The sequence below is a fragment of the Osmia lignaria genome, chromosome 5, assembly GCF_051020975.1.
Source record: "Osmia lignaria lignaria isolate PbOS001 chromosome 5, iyOsmLign1, whole genome shotgun sequence".
Taxonomy (NCBI): domain Eukaryota; kingdom Metazoa; phylum Arthropoda; class Insecta; order Hymenoptera; family Megachilidae; genus Osmia; species Osmia lignaria.
The window spans coordinates 10,414,260-10,433,916 of NC_135036.1; the positions used below are offsets into that span (position 1 = coordinate 10,414,260).

At 31.3% G+C, this 19,657-nt stretch overlaps 3 protein-coding genes across 8 annotated transcripts; 1 reads left to right on the forward strand and 2 right to left on the reverse strand.

The window, feature by feature from the left end:
• Nucleotides 1-634: 634 nt before the first annotated feature.
• LOC117605082 (popeye domain-containing protein 3) lies at nucleotides 635-6,046 on the reverse strand. 3 transcript variants are annotated; one of them, XR_004581571.2, is made up of 9 exons: nucleotides 5,882-6,044; nucleotides 5,545-5,797; nucleotides 5,084-5,451; nucleotides 4,768-4,925; nucleotides 4,541-4,643; nucleotides 4,262-4,402; nucleotides 3,994-4,159; nucleotides 3,114-3,367; nucleotides 635-2,691 (listed from the first exon to the last, which is right to left on the reverse strand). XR_004581571.2 is itself a non-coding variant. In XM_034325951.2 (8 exons), exons 2-8 carry the CDS (start codon nucleotides 5,756-5,758, stop codon nucleotides 2,627-2,629), a joined length of 1,218 nt encoding a protein of 405 aa, XP_034181842.1. In that variant the 5' UTR covers nucleotides 5,759-5,797; nucleotides 5,882-6,046; the 3' UTR covers nucleotides 635-2,626. The 3 variants fall into 3 exon arrangements, 1 of the variants encoding a protein (XP_034181842.1); XR_004581568.2 differs by having other exon boundaries at nucleotides 635-2,694; nucleotides 5,882-6,024; XM_034325951.2 differs by lacking the exon at nucleotides 3,114-3,367 and having other exon boundaries at nucleotides 635-2,694; nucleotides 5,882-6,046.
• LOC117605081 (something that sticks like glue) lies at nucleotides 5,924-19,554 on the reverse strand. 4 transcript variants are annotated; one of them, XR_013062219.1, is made up of 17 exons: nucleotides 19,352-19,554; nucleotides 18,578-18,761; nucleotides 18,272-18,506; nucleotides 17,953-18,192; nucleotides 17,708-17,874; nucleotides 17,266-17,631; nucleotides 16,919-17,180; nucleotides 16,522-16,765; nucleotides 16,146-16,452; nucleotides 15,999-16,068; nucleotides 15,604-15,891; nucleotides 15,170-15,514; nucleotides 14,814-15,107; nucleotides 11,296-11,544; nucleotides 10,985-11,218; nucleotides 8,104-10,884; nucleotides 5,924-6,056 (listed from the first exon to the last, which is right to left on the reverse strand). XR_013062219.1 is itself a non-coding variant. In XM_034325947.2 (16 exons), the coding sequence occupies exons 2-16, from the start codon at nucleotides 18,741-18,743 to the stop codon at nucleotides 8,478-8,480; spliced, it is 5,874 nt and encodes a 1,957-aa protein (XP_034181838.2). In that variant the 5' UTR covers nucleotides 18,744-18,761; nucleotides 19,352-19,554; the 3' UTR covers nucleotides 7,932-8,477. The 4 variants fall into 4 exon arrangements, 3 of the variants coding, with proteins under 3 accessions (XP_034181838.2, XP_034181839.2, XP_034181840.2); XM_034325947.2 differs by lacking the exon at nucleotides 5,924-6,056 and having other exon boundaries at nucleotides 7,932-10,884; XM_034325948.2 differs by lacking the exon at nucleotides 5,924-6,056 and having other exon boundaries at nucleotides 7,932-10,884; nucleotides 19,292-19,554.
• On the forward strand, nucleotides 6,509-7,873 carry LOC117605084 (centrosomal protein 20). Its single transcript, XM_034325954.2, has 4 exons — nucleotides 6,509-6,602; nucleotides 6,921-7,251; nucleotides 7,336-7,545; nucleotides 7,613-7,873. The coding sequence occupies exons 2-4, from the start codon at nucleotides 7,224-7,226 to the stop codon at nucleotides 7,747-7,749; spliced, it is 375 nt and encodes a 124-aa protein (XP_034181845.1). The 5' UTR covers nucleotides 6,509-6,602; nucleotides 6,921-7,223; the 3' UTR covers nucleotides 7,750-7,873.
• Nucleotides 19,555-19,657: the final 103 nt, after the last annotated feature.

The following is a 19,657-nucleotide window of genomic DNA, read 5'->3' on the forward strand; positions in this document are numbered from 1 at the left end:
GTAGTTTCAGCCGTTCGCGTATAGATGGCGCTATAGTCGACTTCGAGATTGTTCTTGGGGTGTCAGGGACCCCGGAGCCTTGGTTGACTCTGCATACCGACCTACCGCCGGGGTTCCGAGGACCCCGAATGCATCTACACTGGCGCCACCTATCGGGAAATCGCGGAAACCACTTGTCGAGTAGTTTCAGCCGTTCGCGTATAGATGGCGCTACAGTCGACTTCAAGATTGTTCATGGGGTGCCAAGGACCCCGGAGCATCAATTGACTCTGCACACCGACTCACCACCCGGGGTTCCAAGGACCCCGAAAGCATCGACGCTAGTGCCACCTGTCGGGCAATCGCGGAAACTATTTGTCGAGTAGTTTGCGCCGTTTTCGAAGAGATGGCGCTAAGATCGAATTTAAAAGAATTGTTTTTGGCGGGTTTTTTAAAATATAAATTTATCAATTAATTCAATAATTTTTTATCTTCATCAGTAATAAACTAAAATATGTTTTATACATAATGTTTAAAAAATTGTCAATATAACAAAATATACATACGTTCGAAACATATTGAATATACTTAAACAAAAAGGAGAAAAGGATTGATTTATAAATATCTTTTTCTAAAACTAATTTTTTTATTCCTCTCTTTAAACTTTTCATTATTGTATTCAATATGGCTTAAATTTTCTTCTTTCATTGATACCTCTGTGTATACCTAATTATATGCTAAAAACGGTTACACATAATTATAACAATAAGAAATAATAAACAATAAAGATTAATAATGAACAATTTACATCCATTCAAATAAACAGTTAATGTCTCTTACACAGATACGAATATCATTTTCAATTTAACATTATACAAAAAGTAATTTGATTCTTTTTCATAGAATAAAGAGAAAATTATTTTTACAATCATGATGGAGTGATTATTATCCAACCTTTAAACTAGTTATAATATTTGGAATAAAGTATGTTTAGGAGTATAATTTTACATATAAAAAGTTTTCTTAAAGTATGTATTACAACCTTAACTGGGCATTGAATTCAATTAGCAACATTTGAAAGTATTATTTTTTTAATACATTATATTACAGACTAGACAAAATTGTCTTCCAGAATTTTCTTTGTTTTTTTTCCTCCTAAAAGTGTATCCAATTATTGAAACCTGAGATTTTTTACTTCAAATTTCGCTTTTCATTCGAATGTTTTCTTCTATATTCCTCTGTGCGTATTAATTTTTTGTTATCTCTTTCACGAATAAGTGATTTTTATTGTAATTATCACTTACAAATAAATTAGGTTCAACATTAACATTGTTTTCTTCTTCAAGCAAAAAACCAATAATTATGATTATAATATTATTGTATCAATTTCTGATAAATTTACGATATTAAACATTAAAAGTTATATGCATTTTTTTATTTTTCTATCAGCAATGTATATCAATATAAATATTCTATCAATATAGCTCATGTTGTGGTTTTATTACCATTCAGCGCTTTCTGGCGTAACTTCCTGTACTTCTAATTTGAACGCCGTTTTCCTAATAGTGCTATGATATTATGACTCACGCAACATTTTTCTGTATGAATTTTATTTAAAAAACAGTTTTGATTGTAATGTAATGACCAGTTGCTAGCGGAAATCGCCAACTGAAACAGTAAACATTATAAGTGCTTCATTACATTTAATTATTTTAATCATCAACAATAACATCTATGAAGGAAATTGTCTAAAATCTAACTATACCTTCGCCATTATATTTGTTACATCTTAATTGTTCCATTAAATTTTCTAAACTGTTTTGCTGTATTATTTGTTTCATCAAATGATTTTAGAAATAACATAGATTATTGAATTTGTGAATGAATTATTACAAACATAATGACAGAGGATTGATCATATTACACTTTTATAATTTTCATTTTTCAACAGTATTATTTATATTAAATTTAATATTATTTACTGCAATATATGGATTTCCGCCAGGAACTTTTTTAAAAATATATTGAATACATATGTAAATTAGTGTACAATAGTACTGTATATGTTTTTCCTTGATAAATTAATAAATGAAATGCAAGTAAAAAGGCACTATATCTGAGTATGGGAAACAATCAGGTATTTAGGCCTCCCTAATTTCTTTTCCTCTATCAGTTCCAATAAATCACAGATCTCTCACTAAAGAAGTTACGCCGTTGTGAATGAACAACTTCCATTCTATTCCATTCCATTTCAATATACATACATAAAATCGTATTCATTCAATATTAAACATATGCATATGTTAAGAAATAAATCAGTGTGAATTATAAATAGCCACTTTTAAACCAGTTTTAGTGGTATTCAATAATATATTGGAAGCATAAAGAAATATATAATTGTACATCGTTTTATAAACTAGGATGGAACCATTATATAACTATGAACAATCAAATCTTTCCTTTCAGTATTAATTATGCTTGACTAGTTGTGGGAAAAATGATCAATTGGCAAGAGAATGTTCAATTGTTCCACACACAGCACACCATACTATGTTTCCAGAAATGATAAATATTTTACATTATGTAAAAAGACCGGTGTCGCTTTATATTGACTGCTAAGGATGACATTCGTCTAATGATCATTTCATTAAACAGGTGTTTCATGATCAGTCTCTTCAATTCTTCCCAATCTCCATGCATTTGGATCGCCTGCTGCTGCAACGAAATAATATAAACATTTTTTTTATTTATTTTCCATAACATTAATTAAGATATTTAAAATAGTAATATATTTGTAATATATAAATTGTGTGTATATATACAATCACGATATCTACATATAAATAAGAAAATACATTATTATCGGAATTATAATAACAATAATAATAATAATATGTATTACGTAATATAATACATACACAGAGGGAAGTACCAGTTAAAGAATTATAAAACTCTAATAATTTTCTACTGCGTACTAAAAAGACTTTTCATCTGAAAATGTTCACGATTCTTTACAATACAGGATATTCCAGAAAGACTATAAGTTTGATAATAATAATAATACAACATTGTAACTACAATTGTAAAATAAACAGAATATAAAATAAAAATACATAAACGCAAAGACAACTCACCTGGAAACAATAACCAGAAGAAAATAAATGAAGTTACCCAATGATATTTGTATAAATCTATGGACATCCATTGTAGAAATATAACATAAATTTGTGCAAAGTAATTGCACAATTTGTGTCACAGGAATGTTACAAGGAGGACTGAACATTGCTGTGTTGCACAGGATGTAAGGTAGGTGTACATAAGTGATTGATGTGATGCAAAGTGTTGTTCAGCACTTCCTGAGTTGTGTACAGCAGCGGCATTCTCTCTTCTATCCAAAGCAAAATTAAAATTTTTGCAAAATTATAAAAAGGGTGTTCTGCATGATATAATAAATTTGCAAATGTATATCATTAGTATCAAATTTCATGCAAGTAACATGCCACCAATCATGCAAAAGATAAACAATTTGAAAATATACTTGTCACATAAACAATAAAGAAGATTGTACATTTTTAGAATTAAATATACTGCATATAATAAATTCCCATTATACATGATAAATTTATAAATATCAACAAAGATACAAAACGGTATTCAATGTAAATATACAACACACATGCGTGTGCTTACCCCACTATTCTACGTAAATGTAGTGTATTATAAAAATTTCTTACAGTTTTAGGTAATGTGTATATAAATAATTAATTACAGAGTTAACTTACACACATTTGTATATTATAAGTTAATTATCTATATACATATTATCCTATACACATCTTTTAAGTGTTTTAATACATAAGTACATGTCAACAATTTACAAATGACATAATTATACGGTCTAATAATTTATTAACATTTAAATTATACTCTTTATTATACTTTATTGTAAGTTATCGTTTTTTTTTAATTTCACACATTTTATCAAGAAAAAGCTATTGGTTGAAAAGTACTTACCTTGAAGTTGACGACTGATGAGAGCAGTAATACCTTGACTATCGCCCGTCTTTTTCACAACAAAAAGTTTAGTATCAGGATCATTTTCTAAGGCGCCAATACCACCTAAACCAATTACTTGTCCATTTTGTTGCTGATGACTGCTAGCAGCCATTGTTTCACTAACCTAATAAAAAATAATTTTTATATAACATATATCGTGAACAGCATTATTAAAGAAATTTAAAATGATCAGTCAATAAAAGAATATTTATAAATATAAACATACTTGCATCAATTTTTTGACTACATCTCTTCCCAAAATATGATCAAACACTGCCTGCAGAAATTGATCACTAATTATGCTTAATTTTAACTTGTCTCTATGCCATAATAATATCCTTGATTCTTCCATAGCTGTTATTGATACCTAAGTATATAAAAAGTATCAATTTATTTTCACAATTATATTTGGATTTACATGTATGTTAATCAGCAAGGAAATCACCCCATATTATTCAAGTACACACATACAACGAATGCATAAAATTGTTACAAGTATATAAACCTGAAAGTACTCGTCCGTTGATACACCAAACCATTCTGGAGAATCCAGGAACTGATGTGGGAAGACAATATGTAATGCTCTTCCATTTTGTGATACTACTAACCTGAAGAAGTATATGCAACAAAAATTATTAAATTATTGTTGTTTAAACATTAATTAATTTTTAATTGAAAAAGAAAAGCTACCTGATAAACAAATATCGATTATTATTTATAGTGCTAACTTACTTTCCAGAAAGTACTAATGATAAAGAATCAACTTTGGTCACTTTTTCTTGGGCATAAACCTCTTGATATTTCAATTGCCGAATAATCTTCATACAATTTAATACTTTTTTAAACTGATGACGTGACACTCTCAGTGGCTGGAACACTGCAACATATACCTATAAAAATTAAAAGACTTTGTAATATTCTTTACCATATATGAAGAATTTGCACGTTTTGGCTTACTCTTTATTTTTTGAGACATCTTGTTTACTAACAAATAAATAAGTATCCTATAATATCAGATTAAACAATTTCAATTCCTCTCCTAACTTACCTCTTCAACTTCCCTTGAAAACTTGATAGGCCTGAGCTTATAAAGAAGCGTGCATACATGGACGAAGTTGATGGCAACAAACAGAGCATTCCAAAGAGCAGCGTCTAGCCAACAAGCTATTGTCCAGCCCCACAAAGCAAGAAAGGCACAGCCCACGAGCAGAGTGCACCTTAAATAAAGTACGCCATGTATGCCACTCGGTGCGAGATGTGACAAGAGAAAGAAGGCATTGGCTAGTTGAAAGTATATGTGATTCACAGAAATTCCTTGATAGGGTTGGCAGGTAAGAACTCCATAGAGAAAAGGTGGAGGCACTATTGGCGAATGAGGAGAACCAGATCCTTGACTAACCACTGAGAGACCAGTAGCTGCAGAGTAGTTTATTAATATTAGATTAGATTACAATTAAATTAATTACTAAATATTATTTTTCGATATTGTAATATCATATGCATACGTACCCCCTCTATCGTCAGTGGTCACATTCCTACATTCGTCGTCGTCATGATGCGTTGAAACTGGCGATAACACTTTTGATGTAACGGTATTATGAATGTTAGATGCATTTGTTAGACTGCCATTAATACCAAAAGATGTCCAATAAAGAAATACGAAGAACAAAATAGAAGCACGCCAGCCTTCTCGGCTTTCTATAGGATCAAGACAGATCCACATCCCCGCATCACCACAAAACTAAATCAATTTCGTCGTACTCTGTAATGTTAAAAATAAGATTAGAGCCAGTAGAATTAGATTACATATTGACATCATTTAAATAAATATTATCACATTTCGTACTTATTTATAGAAGATGTTAAATCGAATGCTATATACCACTTTCAAATATCGTGTCATTTTTCACATTTCTATTCTCAGCTAAAATTAAATCTTGAAGACGAATACCATCTTGCAGATTTTGAATGAAGGAAGGGTATTTGCATTACCAATAGCTGCAGGAAGACTATAGAAACATCTGTAATGTAAATATAAAACATGGTCATTCAAACATTCTTCATTTATTATAAAAACATCTTAATGAAAACTAACAGTAATTTAATTAATGTTAATTAATTAATAAACAAGAACCTTCAAAATTCAATTAAACCAAAGGTACCAGGCCTAAATTAATTATAACTAGTTAAATTTAAAAAGCTTGTCAATTTCACCGATATAACTTAATAAATTCGTTAAAAATTTGTCTTTTATTCACGAATAAGTGATCGCGAATATTGACGCATGTTATAAAGTATCGTATCGAAATCAATAAACAACTTACTTACTCATGGAAAATTTGAAAAGATGTGATCGTACGCAAGGCATACAGATGAAAAAATCAACTATATCGTCAAGTAATTTATTAATCGAAATAAAGTAAATTCGTAATACGAAACAAACTTGCTTATCTAATAAACGTCAAACTAGCAGAAAGACGTTACTTTAGCAAGGACGAGTAAAGATGACGGTGGAGAACTAGGAAACAGAAGGGGGATAAAATAGGCCAGGCGGTCCTTAGTTTAAGGTTCGTTTGAAAATTTACTAATAAAAACCATCGTTTGCAACAAATTATACGTTATTATTAAAGAAAAATTAACTATAAATTTTAATATATGCAATGACATATGAAATATTACCGATGAACTTTTACATTTAAAATTTGAAATTTAATTCTTTACAAATGTGTTGCATATCTTGTGTCTATCAATAACTAAGTATTCAAAATATGCAATGCAAATTTTGCATACTTATGCTAGCACAGTATAATTATTTGTTATGTCATAGAATATTAAACTGTTTTTAATATTCCTCTTATCATTTGAAAATAATTAAAATTTTTCAGAATTCTCTACAATTTCGTTAAAAGTATATCTTTGAATGAATCAAGGGTTTATATTTTTCTATTTTATACCAATGCTTGTTGCTTTTCATCGATATCAAAGGACGGCACTTCAGAAGAATAAGCAGTAGCATCTTCTACAATATCCAACAAACTATAGTCTAATTACATCTTGAAACGATTAATACTTGAAAATAGCTTCAAGCACAGCCACTTCAAGCTATAAATCGTATATGCGATACACTATCATAATAAACATTTCAAACAGCACTTCTTGAATTTGCTTTTTTTTCCTAATGATAAAATATGGCAACAGAAAAGGATTTAATTAATGGTATTTATTAAATAAGTCATTTACAACGTATATGTTATTTTAAAACCAAAATCATTTTCTTTTTTAAAATATCTTTTTATACAGCGGTAAGAGAATCGCTTAAAACCGATGGAGAATTAGGACGTATAAAAGCTAAAGTACGGACAGAAGTAATAAAACTATTAGATAATTCGAACAAAGGAAATAAAATGAAACTTCCAAAACCTTCTCAAGACATTGCATTCATAAATGAACTTATTAGAGAATATTTGGATTGGATGGGATATAAATATAGTTCCACTGTATTTATCTCAGGTATTAGTTGTATATAGCATAATACATTCAAAAACCTAACATTGATAAAATTATATTTCTGTTTTAGAATCTAATTTATCAAAACAACCACTCGACAGATCGTTGCTCGTGCAAAGCTTAGGAACAGAAGAAAGCGAAAGCAGCCAAAATGTACCGTTATTATGTAGTATAGTGGAAACATATAAAAATTTTAAAACTACATAAAAAAATTAAACTCGTGGATATTAAAAGTTTGAAATCCTTTCTATGATCAAATTCAAATTTTCGAAAACAATAAAATTTGGATTTATAAAGAAAATCTAATGTAATAAAAAGATTTTGTACAATAAAGCATTTGTAATATTTCATAAAACAAAGATAAGTTAAAAGAATTTGGTCTTTTTATTTGATGACGTCTTTTACATACTGACATTACATTATGAAAGTACAATACAATATTGAAATATTAGGGATTGTAAATATATAACTGCTGTTATTCTCTAAAAGTATTGTATTTCTTAACGATACTATCTACTGACTGCTATAATGTACATCACTTATTGTAACGAATTTACTTACAATATTTCAAAGATGGAACTGGAATATAGACAATCATTAAAGGCCTTAATAATATTTGAAAATTAAATATTACCAGTTAAACGACTCGCATCACTTCTTTTCACTTATCATTTTGTTCAATTTTTTATCTAAAAAGATATCAGTAATAAGTAATCAATCAATCAATGTCTGTTCAAAGCAACTTTGAACCCTGTTATGATATTGTAAATATAGCATAAACTGGCTATGTTGTTTTATAGATGTCGAATAACAATCTTAATTCGATGCAGATAATTAGAAATAATTCTGGTAGAGGATCTTACAATTAAAAAGCATTCACAAAGAAAAGTTTCTGTCAAAATTCAGTTTTAAAACATTTAAGACATCTAATGACGTCATTTGTGTTTGGACTTTTTCTTCTTCTTAGCTTGTTTGTTTCTATTCTTCGACTTTTTTGATTTCTTTTTGTGTTTCTCCTCGTCGCTACTTGTATCTGAGGAGTCCGAATATGAATCTGTATCAGAACTACTATCCTTTTTTATAGACTTCTTCTTCTTATGCTTCTTGTGCTTTTTCTTCTTCTTTTTGTGTGACTCGTCTGAACTATCAGTATCTGTGCTTGAACTGTCCGAACTACTAGACGAATCCTCGCTACTTGTTGATTTTGATCGCTTTTTAAGAGGTTTTATGTCCATTTCTTTTTCCATGTCCGGCTCGTCTAGTTTAAGCTTCTTAGCTGGTAACGGCATTACTTTACCATCTTCGCCGTCAGATTCAGAATCTGAAGCACTATAATCAGGCTCGAAATTAGCTTCATCAAGTATGCTACGTTTACGATCAGATACCAGCCTTGGATTCTTTCTTTGCTTCTTTATCGATTCAACGACAGGAGGTTCAGGATTTTCATAATTTATTTTCGTTTCACTGGTTTCAACTTTATCTTTCAGAACAATATTCTCTTTGTGCTTCTGTTTCTTTTCTGAATTCTTTTCCTTATCCTTCTTGTGTTTTTTCTCTTTTCGTTTTTTGTGTTCTTTAGATTTACTCCTACTTCGATGGTCCTTCTTCCTCTTCTTATCCTCTTTAGACTTCTTCTCCCTCCTTCTATCACTATCATCGTCTCTACCTTTTAAAAGACTTATCTTCGAAATATCATTTCTTTTAAATGTACAAGACGGTGTTCTACCTCTTCTTTCTCTATCCCTCTCCTTATCCCTGTCTTTATCTTTAACATCGTTTCGCGTTGATCTAAAATCTCCCCTTGGATCCCTGTCAGATCTCATGTCGTGTCGTTCATTCCTAAACTCGTTTCTGTCCTTCGAACGATCCTTGTTCTCTCGTTTTCTGTCATCCAGAAATACTTTTCTTTCGTTTCCTGGTAAATTTAACGACGAATCGACGCGTCTGTCTAACAGCGGAGAAATTCTTTTATCTCTAATCCTAGGAGATCTACTTCTAGATTGATTTTCACCCTTTCCTTCGCGCCTGTCTAAGAAACTTTTAATAGGACTAATTTTTCTTTCTTTATTCTCCTCTACCTTCTCACCCAGCCTTTCCTTAGCTGAAAGTCTCGTAGGTGAATAAGTTTCTGGTACCGGCTTGAATTTTGTTCTGTCCAATTTGGCTTTCTTTACCGGTTCCGTTATTTCAACGTTCCTCTCATTTCGTCCGACGTTTATCGTTACGTTCACGCTCTTTCTGGGTTCTCTATTTGGTTCAGTTTCAATTACCTTAGGTTCTGGATTTTGATACAGTACCTTTCTACTTTCGCTTATCTTCTTTATTTCAATTGGCCTAATGGCGTTGATCGCTTTTTGGAATATCGCATTTTCAGCTCGTTTTAACACCTCTGATGTTACTACTTTAGTACTTTTAGGTTCGTCCGTTTGGATCTTTTCTATAGAAGTGTCGCATATTTCATCACCTTTTTCCACCGTGTCATCCCTTTCCCATTTAGATAGCTCTGGCAGAGGAGCTAAGAATTCATCCTTCTTAGGAGATTTATCTCCTAACAATGTACTTTTCTCTTCTGTTTCATTCTCTGATAGTAAAGAATATTTTTCTGTTATTACCGTATTTATTTCTGTATCGTCCAATCCACTGTAAAGGTTGTCAATGGGTTTGATCTCTGATTTTAATTCTGGAATTGGTTTGAAATTCGGATTGGGTGGATTCGTTCCAAATTCTGTGTGATCCATTCTTTCTGGGCTAGGCTCGTGGAATTCTGGAGGTTCCGGATTCATTGCCAAAGATTTATCCTCAAATTCTTCTTTAATGGATTCCTCCATACTGGGTTCAGGAGGAATACAGACTATCCTATTTTCAATATTCTCATCTTCATTGGTTGATTTGATAACGTCAGCTTTCGTTGGCGACATAGTTTCCTGTTTAGTTTCTACTATTAATTCTTCCTGTTCAATTGACTTTATAGGTTCGTCTTTTATCGCATCTTTCTGACCAGATTTCTTTTCTTTCTTCTTCTTCTTTTTCTTCTCTTTCTCGTCGTCTTTCTTCTTCTTCTTTTCTTTGATTTTCTTCTCTTTCTTCTTCTCTTCGTTCCTTTCCTCGTGATCTTTTTCCTTTTTCTTCATACGTTCTGGAGATACATCCTTTCCATCGGTTCTAGATTTCTGTGAATAAGGTGTTAAACTCTTTCTGGTTTTCTTCTTTTCAACCGAACGTCGCTCGTAACGTTCGTGACGATCTCTATCTTTTTCGGATTCGTAATCGCGTTCGCGTCTATCCTTTTCACGGGAACGATTCTTATCGTCCTGTCTATGACGATCTCTATCGTCTCTGTAACTAAAATAATCAATTTTTTTAAATTTGAAATCGTTATTGGTAAAAGGCACATAAAATGGCACATTATACGCGTAGAATATTATGTTATAAACATACTTACCGATCTTTATCATAATCCTTTTTATCAATATGTCTATCGTCGTCTCGACGGTCGCGGGTATGTCTATCATCTCGCTCTTTCTCTTTCTCCCTTCTATCACGATCATCTTTATCACGTATTCTGTCATCATGATCTCTAGACAATCCTTGCCTTTCGCGATCTTCACGATCTCTGTTTAAAACTCTTCGGTCTCTTTCATCTCTTTCACGGAAACGATCATCCCGTTCACGACCCCTGAAGAAAGAAAATTTATATGAAATTAATATTAGTAAATATTTTTAATTACTGTGAATTTTACATCATTTCTTTACCTGTCATCCCTTAATGATAATCTATCCCGTTCTTCGTTATCATTATCTTTAAGAGAATGCTCACGATCTTCTTGATCTCTTAATACGCGTCGGTCACGATCATCGCGTAATGATCTTTCAGAAACTTCAACACCTGGAGGTGAAAGATCATAGTAACCCTCTGTTCCAGGAGGTGCAACATCATCAAATCTTTTATGAGGCACATCTCGCAAAGGACTGGCAAAACGTTGCGTCGATGGTCCAGAATACCTGTTGACAAAAAATCCATAAAAACTGTTTATATTTTTTTTTAATTATTACATTCAGTCTCTGAACTTTACAGTTGATAGGTCACTGACATTGTAAACGTTGTAATCTATAGATCATTTAATATTAAAATAGAACTAAAAACTGTTGTACATTTAATTATTTATCCTATAAGTCTAAATCCAGGTTACATACAATCTATAAATTTATGAATCTTTTCAATAAAGATACATGTCAAAATATATAATTGTTTAATTATATATATGTATATATATATATAGTTGTTTAATTCTAGACCAAAGGATTACAGTTGTATTTTAGCTAAATGTTGTTATTTGTAAAAAAAAATGATTTTACCATTTTTTTTCTTACTGTGAAGCTGCTATGAAAAGTTAAAGTTTTAACGTAGAAGTTACACTGAAGCTGAAAAGATGAATAGATGAAATTACCTATTACCAAATACGTTTTAGTTACTGTCTATGATGTCATAAAAACGAAAAGTAAATAAACCAACATTCATAACTTCTAATATATTCTTATATTATCATTAAAAAATTAATAAATGTATTGCACAATTTAATTTTAACTTTCAGTTAATAACATTACAGTGATCTCTTTTTAGAAAAATATTTTCTAATACTTTTCAAGTATTAAAAATAGAAAGAAAAAAAAGAAATACTTTCTTTTTTATATGTTACAAATGTTGATTTGGCCCTGAATTCACCTGATTCAGAAACCATGTAGATCTGTCAATCAGCTGGGTAGCTTCAGCAATCTCCAAGTTGGTCCTTGCAGTTAACACTTTTCCTTGCTTCTGTCTTCTTCTTTCACTTTTTTTTTTGTTATTTGCATATGTCATTATGTATATACAAACAATATTTTACATGCATGTAAATGACTATACAGAGATAACAACAAATGAACAAAAAAAAATCAACATAAATATTTATGTCATTTTTATAAAAAATATTTCCTTAACCCGCGTATACAAAAATACAGTTCTTCTTTGCAAATATTATTATCATAATGATAATTGAAAGGAATGTAATATTAAAAATACTTATCCTACTACAGAAAATATAAAATTCATTATGTATATTATTAAGTATATAAACTATTTTGTAATACGAGCCTATTTTAATTTTCGAAGCAAAAAGCTTTTGCTATGAAAACAATGAGATTTTTATGGTTTTAAACAATATGCTTAACGCGTCTAATAAATACATGTACATAGAGTTTATAATCTGTTCTTTCACAAAAGAACAAACTCAATGTTCTTAGAAATACTGATAAGAAGTTTCTAATATTTTAATAAATTGTTTCAAATTTTTAAGTATTAAACAAAAATTATAATAGTTTTCTTTTAAGTAATTTAAAATAATATTTCCACAAACTGATTATACTTATTGCTTCGTTTATAAATCATATTTAATTCCCATATTTTTAATAATACATATACGCTACTTGAGAATTTCAAATGTAAATTGCAGAAATTTAACAATGCATTAATATTATTGACATTTAAAAACTTCAAGCAGCGATACTTCAGATCCATAGACGCGTTTCAAATCATTCGATGTTACAAAAAATATAGGCTGAGCACAATTAAGTGTAACTAATCACACTAATTCTTCAGTAGTTTGTAAATTATCACAGACAATGCAATATTTCATTATAAATTATATCAATTTTCTAATTTGTACTACTGTAAATTAATATATTTATAGCAGAATAATTTAATAATAATTACAGAATTGATATTGAAGAACAAAAAATTAGAAAGGATCTCTGATAATAAACTGTGTTCAATTTAATTTATTACACTTATGGAACTAGTGAATTTGTACAACGTTTATAATTAAAATATACTGTTCATATAAAATCCTTTCAATTAAATGTTTTTCAATTTACATGAAAATACCGAATTACTGAAGCATAAAAAAACATATCTTATTTCAAAATGTATATCATCAAAATTTCATTATCTTTAATGTCTGTAACATGTTAAGTATTTGGCTTTTCCCTATTCCCATGATTAATAATTATTGCGTATATGAAATTAAATGTTTTCAAACTATAGTACCTAATCAAAATACATTAATGTGAAAAAGTAAAGATATCCATCAATTTAGGAAAGTGTCAACTTGTTATGAAATAAATTAATCCCTACAAATTATTTATACATACTAAGATTTAAATTGCTTCAAGTTTGTTTAATCTTAATTATCCAACATTTTTCAGAAACAAGAAAAACGAGCAAATTTTGGTAGGTTTGTTCATGTTTAATCGAAAATATAAAAATTTATTTTGGATAATCAAGATTACTGTACCTGAATCACGTATAAATCTTTTGAAATTGCTCAAATAAATAAAATACTTTTAAAAATTAAATGACTAGTTTTATGAAACCTCTTCGTACCACATACAGTATTTTTTAATAAAAATACAGTAAAATAATACAACTGAAAATACACATACTATATGTGTAAAACACACACATCCCTTTACATACGCTTCTATTAACTTGTTTCAACACTATAGATAAATATTAAATATTAAGAAAAGCAGTAACATGTATTTCTCCTTATCACATTGGAATCAAATAGTTGGACTTTGCATTTTGATTTAAAATTTTTAAATTCAATAAATAATCTATATTTATAAAGAAACAATTTCTTAATGATTTTTTAAAAATTAATTTTAATCATTCTACTGTAACAGTCTTTGAATGGCAGCTCTATGTAATGATAGAACATAATAATTAAATACTTAATTGAAATGTAAATGATTTGAGTTTTTTTTTCAGCTACATATTTCACAGCACAGTTACCTCACAACACACTATTGTTAACATATCACTCTTATACCACAAAAAATTTAACAGTTTATAATAGTTGTATAAATATGTATAATTCTGATTAATAAAATAATTTCATCTATTCCTGATATATTCAAAATTGTAATACTATTCTATTAAAACTAACATATTCTGATCTATCAATTTATACAACTATTTCTGCATATATGTATATGTGCATGTGTGCGCATTTTATGAGTATATAATATGTATATATATGTATATGTTTGTGTACACACACCTATATATACATATATTTCTATACACATTTTCATTAAACGTTATAAAATGTATCGTTTCGCCGTTACATTCACCATAATTCCGAAAACAGTCTTAACCAGGACAGCAGCATAAGGTACGGTAGACTGTCTGCTTAGCGTGTACATGAATTAAAGTACTATTGAGGCGGAAATACCTGTTGTAGGAATCATAATAGTCTTTCCTGTCCGTAGGTGGAGGTCCCAACGACATAAGCGGTGGTGGATGATTTCCAGTGACTAAATGTGGCAGCAAAGGTGGTATGTTATGCTGAGCAGCTTGGTTCCTTACGGGATATCTAGGTACTGGCCTATCTCGAGGGGGTAAATCCCGTTCTCGATCTCTGAATTGGTAATCATGCGCTGGTGAATCATTGTAATAACTATTACATCCTTCTCTAGGTTCACGTGATCTAGGTCGATCTCTATCACGATCCCTCTCTCTTTGAAATCTGAAAATATTATAAGTACAATAAATACCCTGTTTACTGCAAATATAAATAAACGAACATACCTCGGAGGTGACCTAGGCGGTGATCGGTATCTAGAAAGTAATTCTCTTTCGCGATCACGATCACGATCACGGTCTCGATCACGATCACGGTCACGATCCCGATCACGTTCACGTTCGCGTTCACGTTCACGTTCTCGTTCGCGTTCTCGTTCGCGTTCACGTTCACGTTCACGTTCGCGTTCACGGTCACGTTCACGTTCACGTTCACGTTCGCGATCCCGGTCCCGATCCCGATCACGGTCACGGTCGCGATCACGATCACGTTCACGATCACGATCCCTTTCTCTGTCCCTATCTCGTGACAGAGATAATCTAGGGGATTGACTACGTGAATACGATCTAGATCTGCAAAAAATATGAAGTATTTTACTGCAAGATATTTTGTGACGTGGACCAGGCCTTTCGAAATAGTATTTTTAGAAATGTTTATTCACCTGCTAATTGAGAAACTTCCACTTCTTGATCTACGTTTTGGAGTACGACTTCGTGTTCTGAGAGGTAAAGGTGATCTTGAAGACCTTCTTTTTGATGGAGGGCTTCTAGACCGACTTAAGCGAGTTGAAAATGGTGATCTACGACTAAACGAACGTGATCTAGATCTACTATAACTACGAGATCTTGACCGTGTTCTACTTCTTCTTCTATGTTTACCAAGCCTTCTGTCTCGTTCATCTTTCTCTCGAAGCATTCGTTCAAATGCTTCTAATGGATCATCGATTATACTGAAAAATAATATGTAATCATTTATGCATTATAAATCATGTCAATTTGTAGTGTTTGGCATTAATAGTATTTTTCATGTAACTTTTATCAAAGTATATTAACTTACCCAGGTGGATTACCATTATGAATATTTCTACCTAATCCAGGTGGTGGTGGTTGCAATCCTCGATAACTTACTGAAAACATTTTTTTAAATATAACAAAATTTGTTCACTGAAGTTACACAAAGTTTGTTTTTTTCAGAAGTACTTACAATGATGTAATCCTCTAATTGGACGTGGCGGTCCATTATAATTTCTGGGTGGCTGCGAAGGTCTGTATCCTTGTTGTTGATAAGGAGGCCTTTCATATCGTGGAGGTCCATAGTGTGATCCTTGTTGATGAGGATAAATAGGTATTCGATGACTCATGTATGGATCTGGTAATAAAGGTTGATTATGCGGTGGTACATTAGGTGGAGGCTGATTGTAACTTGGCTGTGGAATACGATCTTCACCCGGTGGAAAAGGTAAAAGCGGTGGCTGATTGCTGGAAGGCACATGTAGGTGTGGTTCATCAACCTAAAATTAATATATGAATGAGATACATGTACATGTATATTGGTGGTGACCACTAACTCCTGCGCTTACTGTTGGAGTGCCTGGACGATCTTCGGTTGATCTACGTATGGCGCTTTCATAATGCATACTAGGTGGATAATGTCCATCATCGGGTGGCAACCCCTGATAACTTTTCGATGGCGGAGGATTCATTAAATGTGATAATGGTGCTCCTTGAGAACCATAATCGTTGTGTTGTGAGTGCCTAGGAGACAAGGATTTTCTTCGACTTACAGGTCTCAAGTTCTCCATTCTACGACCACGTTCTCCACTTCTAAAATACAATAGTTACAATTGATCTATTCAACGTAGTGGAAAGAAACCATTAGGTTAGCCAGATAAAATGTTACAGATGAAATAATGTATCAGCGATGCATATTCACGCTACTGTAGTATCCGATGATTAAAACAATATTAAAACATTTACCTATCACGGTGATTATCTCTGCTAAAACTTCGTCTACGTTCTCTCGATTGTCTTTCTCCTGAATATTCATTTTCACGTTCTTTCTTATCGCGACTTGGGGGATCACTCCTTTCTCTATCTCTTTCTGGTGAACTGCCGATTGCAGGAATAGGTAGTAATGGTTCTGTTCCTGGAGGTGGTGGTACCTCTGTTTCTTCTTCTAACGCCACTTTTGTTACAGGCTCAGTTTGCAAATCAGGTTCTGTTGTTGATTCAGTAGCAGCTGTTAAAACGAATATAGAAATTACATGCAAATTACAAATCATTTATTACTTTATAAAAAAGAATATAAAAGAGGTATGACTTACTTGCAGTCTGTGGTTGTGTAGTAACTGGATATTGTTGAGGTGTAGACTCAAAATTTGTTGATTGTGATTCTGTATACTCTTGAGAAGGTACAGTAGCATCTGCAGTTTGAGCAGGTTTATTTTGATTTGATGTTTGACTTGATGTAACCGGTTCAGTTTTTTGTTGATCTAACTGTGCTGCAGATTGTTTATTGGTTTGTGAGGGTTGTCTGTATGTTTGCCGTTTAGCATACCCAGTTTCATTCTTAAAACTCATTACAGCGTTTCTTAAAAAGCGATTTGGAATAAGAGTTTCTGGTGATACATCTTTTTCGTTACAATCTGGACATTCGTGTTCCTCGGATTCTAACAAGAACGTACGAATACCTATAATGCAAAGTATTCTAGAATACTATGTTCAGTTACAACTATTATAAAAATGTAAAAACTAAAGAAGAATTACATTCGTCACAAAATGAATTGCCACAGCATGGTATCATCACTGCGTCTGTCAAGAGATCTTTACAAATTTTACATAATAAGTCCTCCGGAATTTCTGGCTTTTCCACAGCGGGTTCTGGATCTTGGGAAAACGGTGGTCGTTCCTTTTTACCCTCTTTATAAGCTTGACTGGAAATGCAAAAAATATTTATCAAACAAATTTAATTTCATATTAAGAGATCCGTAGTTTCTAGTATTAAAACTTACTGATCAATAGCTGGTACAGCGTATTGACCTGTCGGTGTCATCATAGCACCGGGAACTCGTGGCCCTTCTACAGGAACCATAAAACTCCTAGGAATACCTGTACTCTTTTTAATTTCTATGGGTTCTTGATTTATTCCAAGCGGACAATTCTTGATCCAATGACCAGGTTGATGACATTTGTAACAACGATAATTTGCGGGTACATCACCAGTTTGATTAGCGCCACGTATTTTCATATAACTAACGAAAATATAAATATATATTAGTACGTACGTACGATATGAAATACGATACAAATCTTATTTACACGTTTACATACTTTGATGGATCATAATCTTGCGTAGACTGAGTCATCATTGCTCGAATCTTATCTTCTTCTGAGCCATCAAGCCTTGTTAGGTCCACAGCCCGTCCTAAATTAGTTTCATCCTTTAAATTACTAAACGAAGGAGTCTCATTTCTATCCCATGATCGTTTCTGTTGTATTGTTAATGGAACTCTAGCAACGATAAGACTGGTATTCTTTGCAATTAATGCATTATCATCTGTGTAATCTAAAAGAAGTTTTGTAATTTTTACATTATACATAAAAATTGTAATTATTAAAATATGTGGTAATAAGTACCTTCTTTAGTTTGAGCATTTGTTATTTGCAAATCAAAGTCTGTATTCTTTCCTATACGTTTTTGATGAAAAATAGCTTTCTTCAAGTCTGCTACAGAAATATGTAATCCATCAAAGGACACAGTGTCGTAGTCCAAAGTGGATTTGAATTTGTAATGTACAGACATTTTTCTTATTCATACATCCTGAAAAAAAGGATATAATTATATGCACAATTTTAATAGAAGGAACTAATCATTATTTTTAAGGGGCCAGGCTCACCCTGGTCTGATCTTACTTATACCAATACACGTAATATGGATTTTACTTGAAAAACAGAAATTTAATTGCAATACCAAGATTCATTAAAATTATAAAAATTTGCAGTTTGCATTGACCATTTTATTACAGGTCTATGTAATTAACCCTTAATCACACCTAGAATCAACTGTCAAATCTTCTAATATAAGCTAGAAAACATCTCATGCATGATGCAAATATTTATGTATATATGTAAATGTGTTACATTTATATCACATTAAAATTAAAATAGTACAATGCAGCAATCCAATTTATTTTCAATAAAAATTGGTTAGTAAAAGTAGAAATCGTAATATATCCAACATCAACTAATTAAAAACACGTTATAAGAGTAGTGAGGTTAAGCATTAATATTAAAAATGAATATAAATCAAAATAGAGATAAAGTTATTACTTATCGACTATAAGTACTCACTACAAAAATAAGTAAATTCAAATAGTATAAGCAACAAACGTATTTTTACAGAGAACGTACAAACATGACTTCTGGTATGTTGCAACGAATAATCAATTTTCAGGATACTTTTGATAAATCACAAATCCGTTAAATATCTAACCTCTACACATATACGTGTACCGATTACGATAAAAGAAAGGCATTATGAACAAAACACTACAATTGTATAACTAAAAAAGTCCAAGTGAATAATTCAATCGTGTATAGTAGTAATGAAACAGTAAGTTTATAGATGGTATAATCAATAGAATATATTATATGTCGTTTTATATCATAGAATAAACAGGAGAGATAGTGCGACAGACCTTCTCTCATCCATTCCTC

Bases quoted from the DNA above. Each gene is read 5' to 3' on its own strand.
- LOC117605082 (XM_034325951.2), bottom strand. From the start codon at position 5,758: ATGTGGATCTGTCTTGATCCTATAGAAAGCCGAGAAGGCTGGCGTGCT. The intron at 4,926-5,083 runs GTAAGTTAGGAG...TAATTTTTATAG, and splicing joins TTTCAAGGGAAGTTGAAGAG to GTATATGTTGCAGTGTTCCA. The intron at 4,403-4,540 runs GTTTATATACTT...TTATATACTTAG, and splicing joins CAACGGACGAGTACTTTCAG to GTATCAATAACAGCTATGGA.
- LOC117605084 (XM_034325954.2), top strand. From the start codon at position 7,224: ATGGCAACAGAAAAGGATTTAATTAATG. The intron at 7,252-7,335 runs GTATTTATTAAA...CTTTTTATACAG, and splicing joins AGAAAAGGATTTAATTAATG to CGGTAAGAGAATCGCTTAAA. The intron at 7,546-7,612 runs GTATTAGTTGTA...TTTCTGTTTTAG, and splicing joins TTCCACTGTATTTATCTCAG to AATCTAATTTATCAAAACAA.
- LOC117605081 (XM_034325947.2), bottom strand. From the start codon at position 18,743: ATGTCTGTACATTACAAATTCAAATCCACTTTGGACTACGACACTGTG. The intron at 18,193-18,271 runs GTATGTAAACGT...TATTTTCGTTAG, and splicing joins CAAGATTATGATCCATCAAA to TTATATGAAAATACGTGGCG. The intron at 15,515-15,603 runs GTGAATAAACAT...TATTTTTTGCAG, and splicing joins GGAAGTTTCTCAATTAGCAG to ATCTAGATCGTATTCACGTA.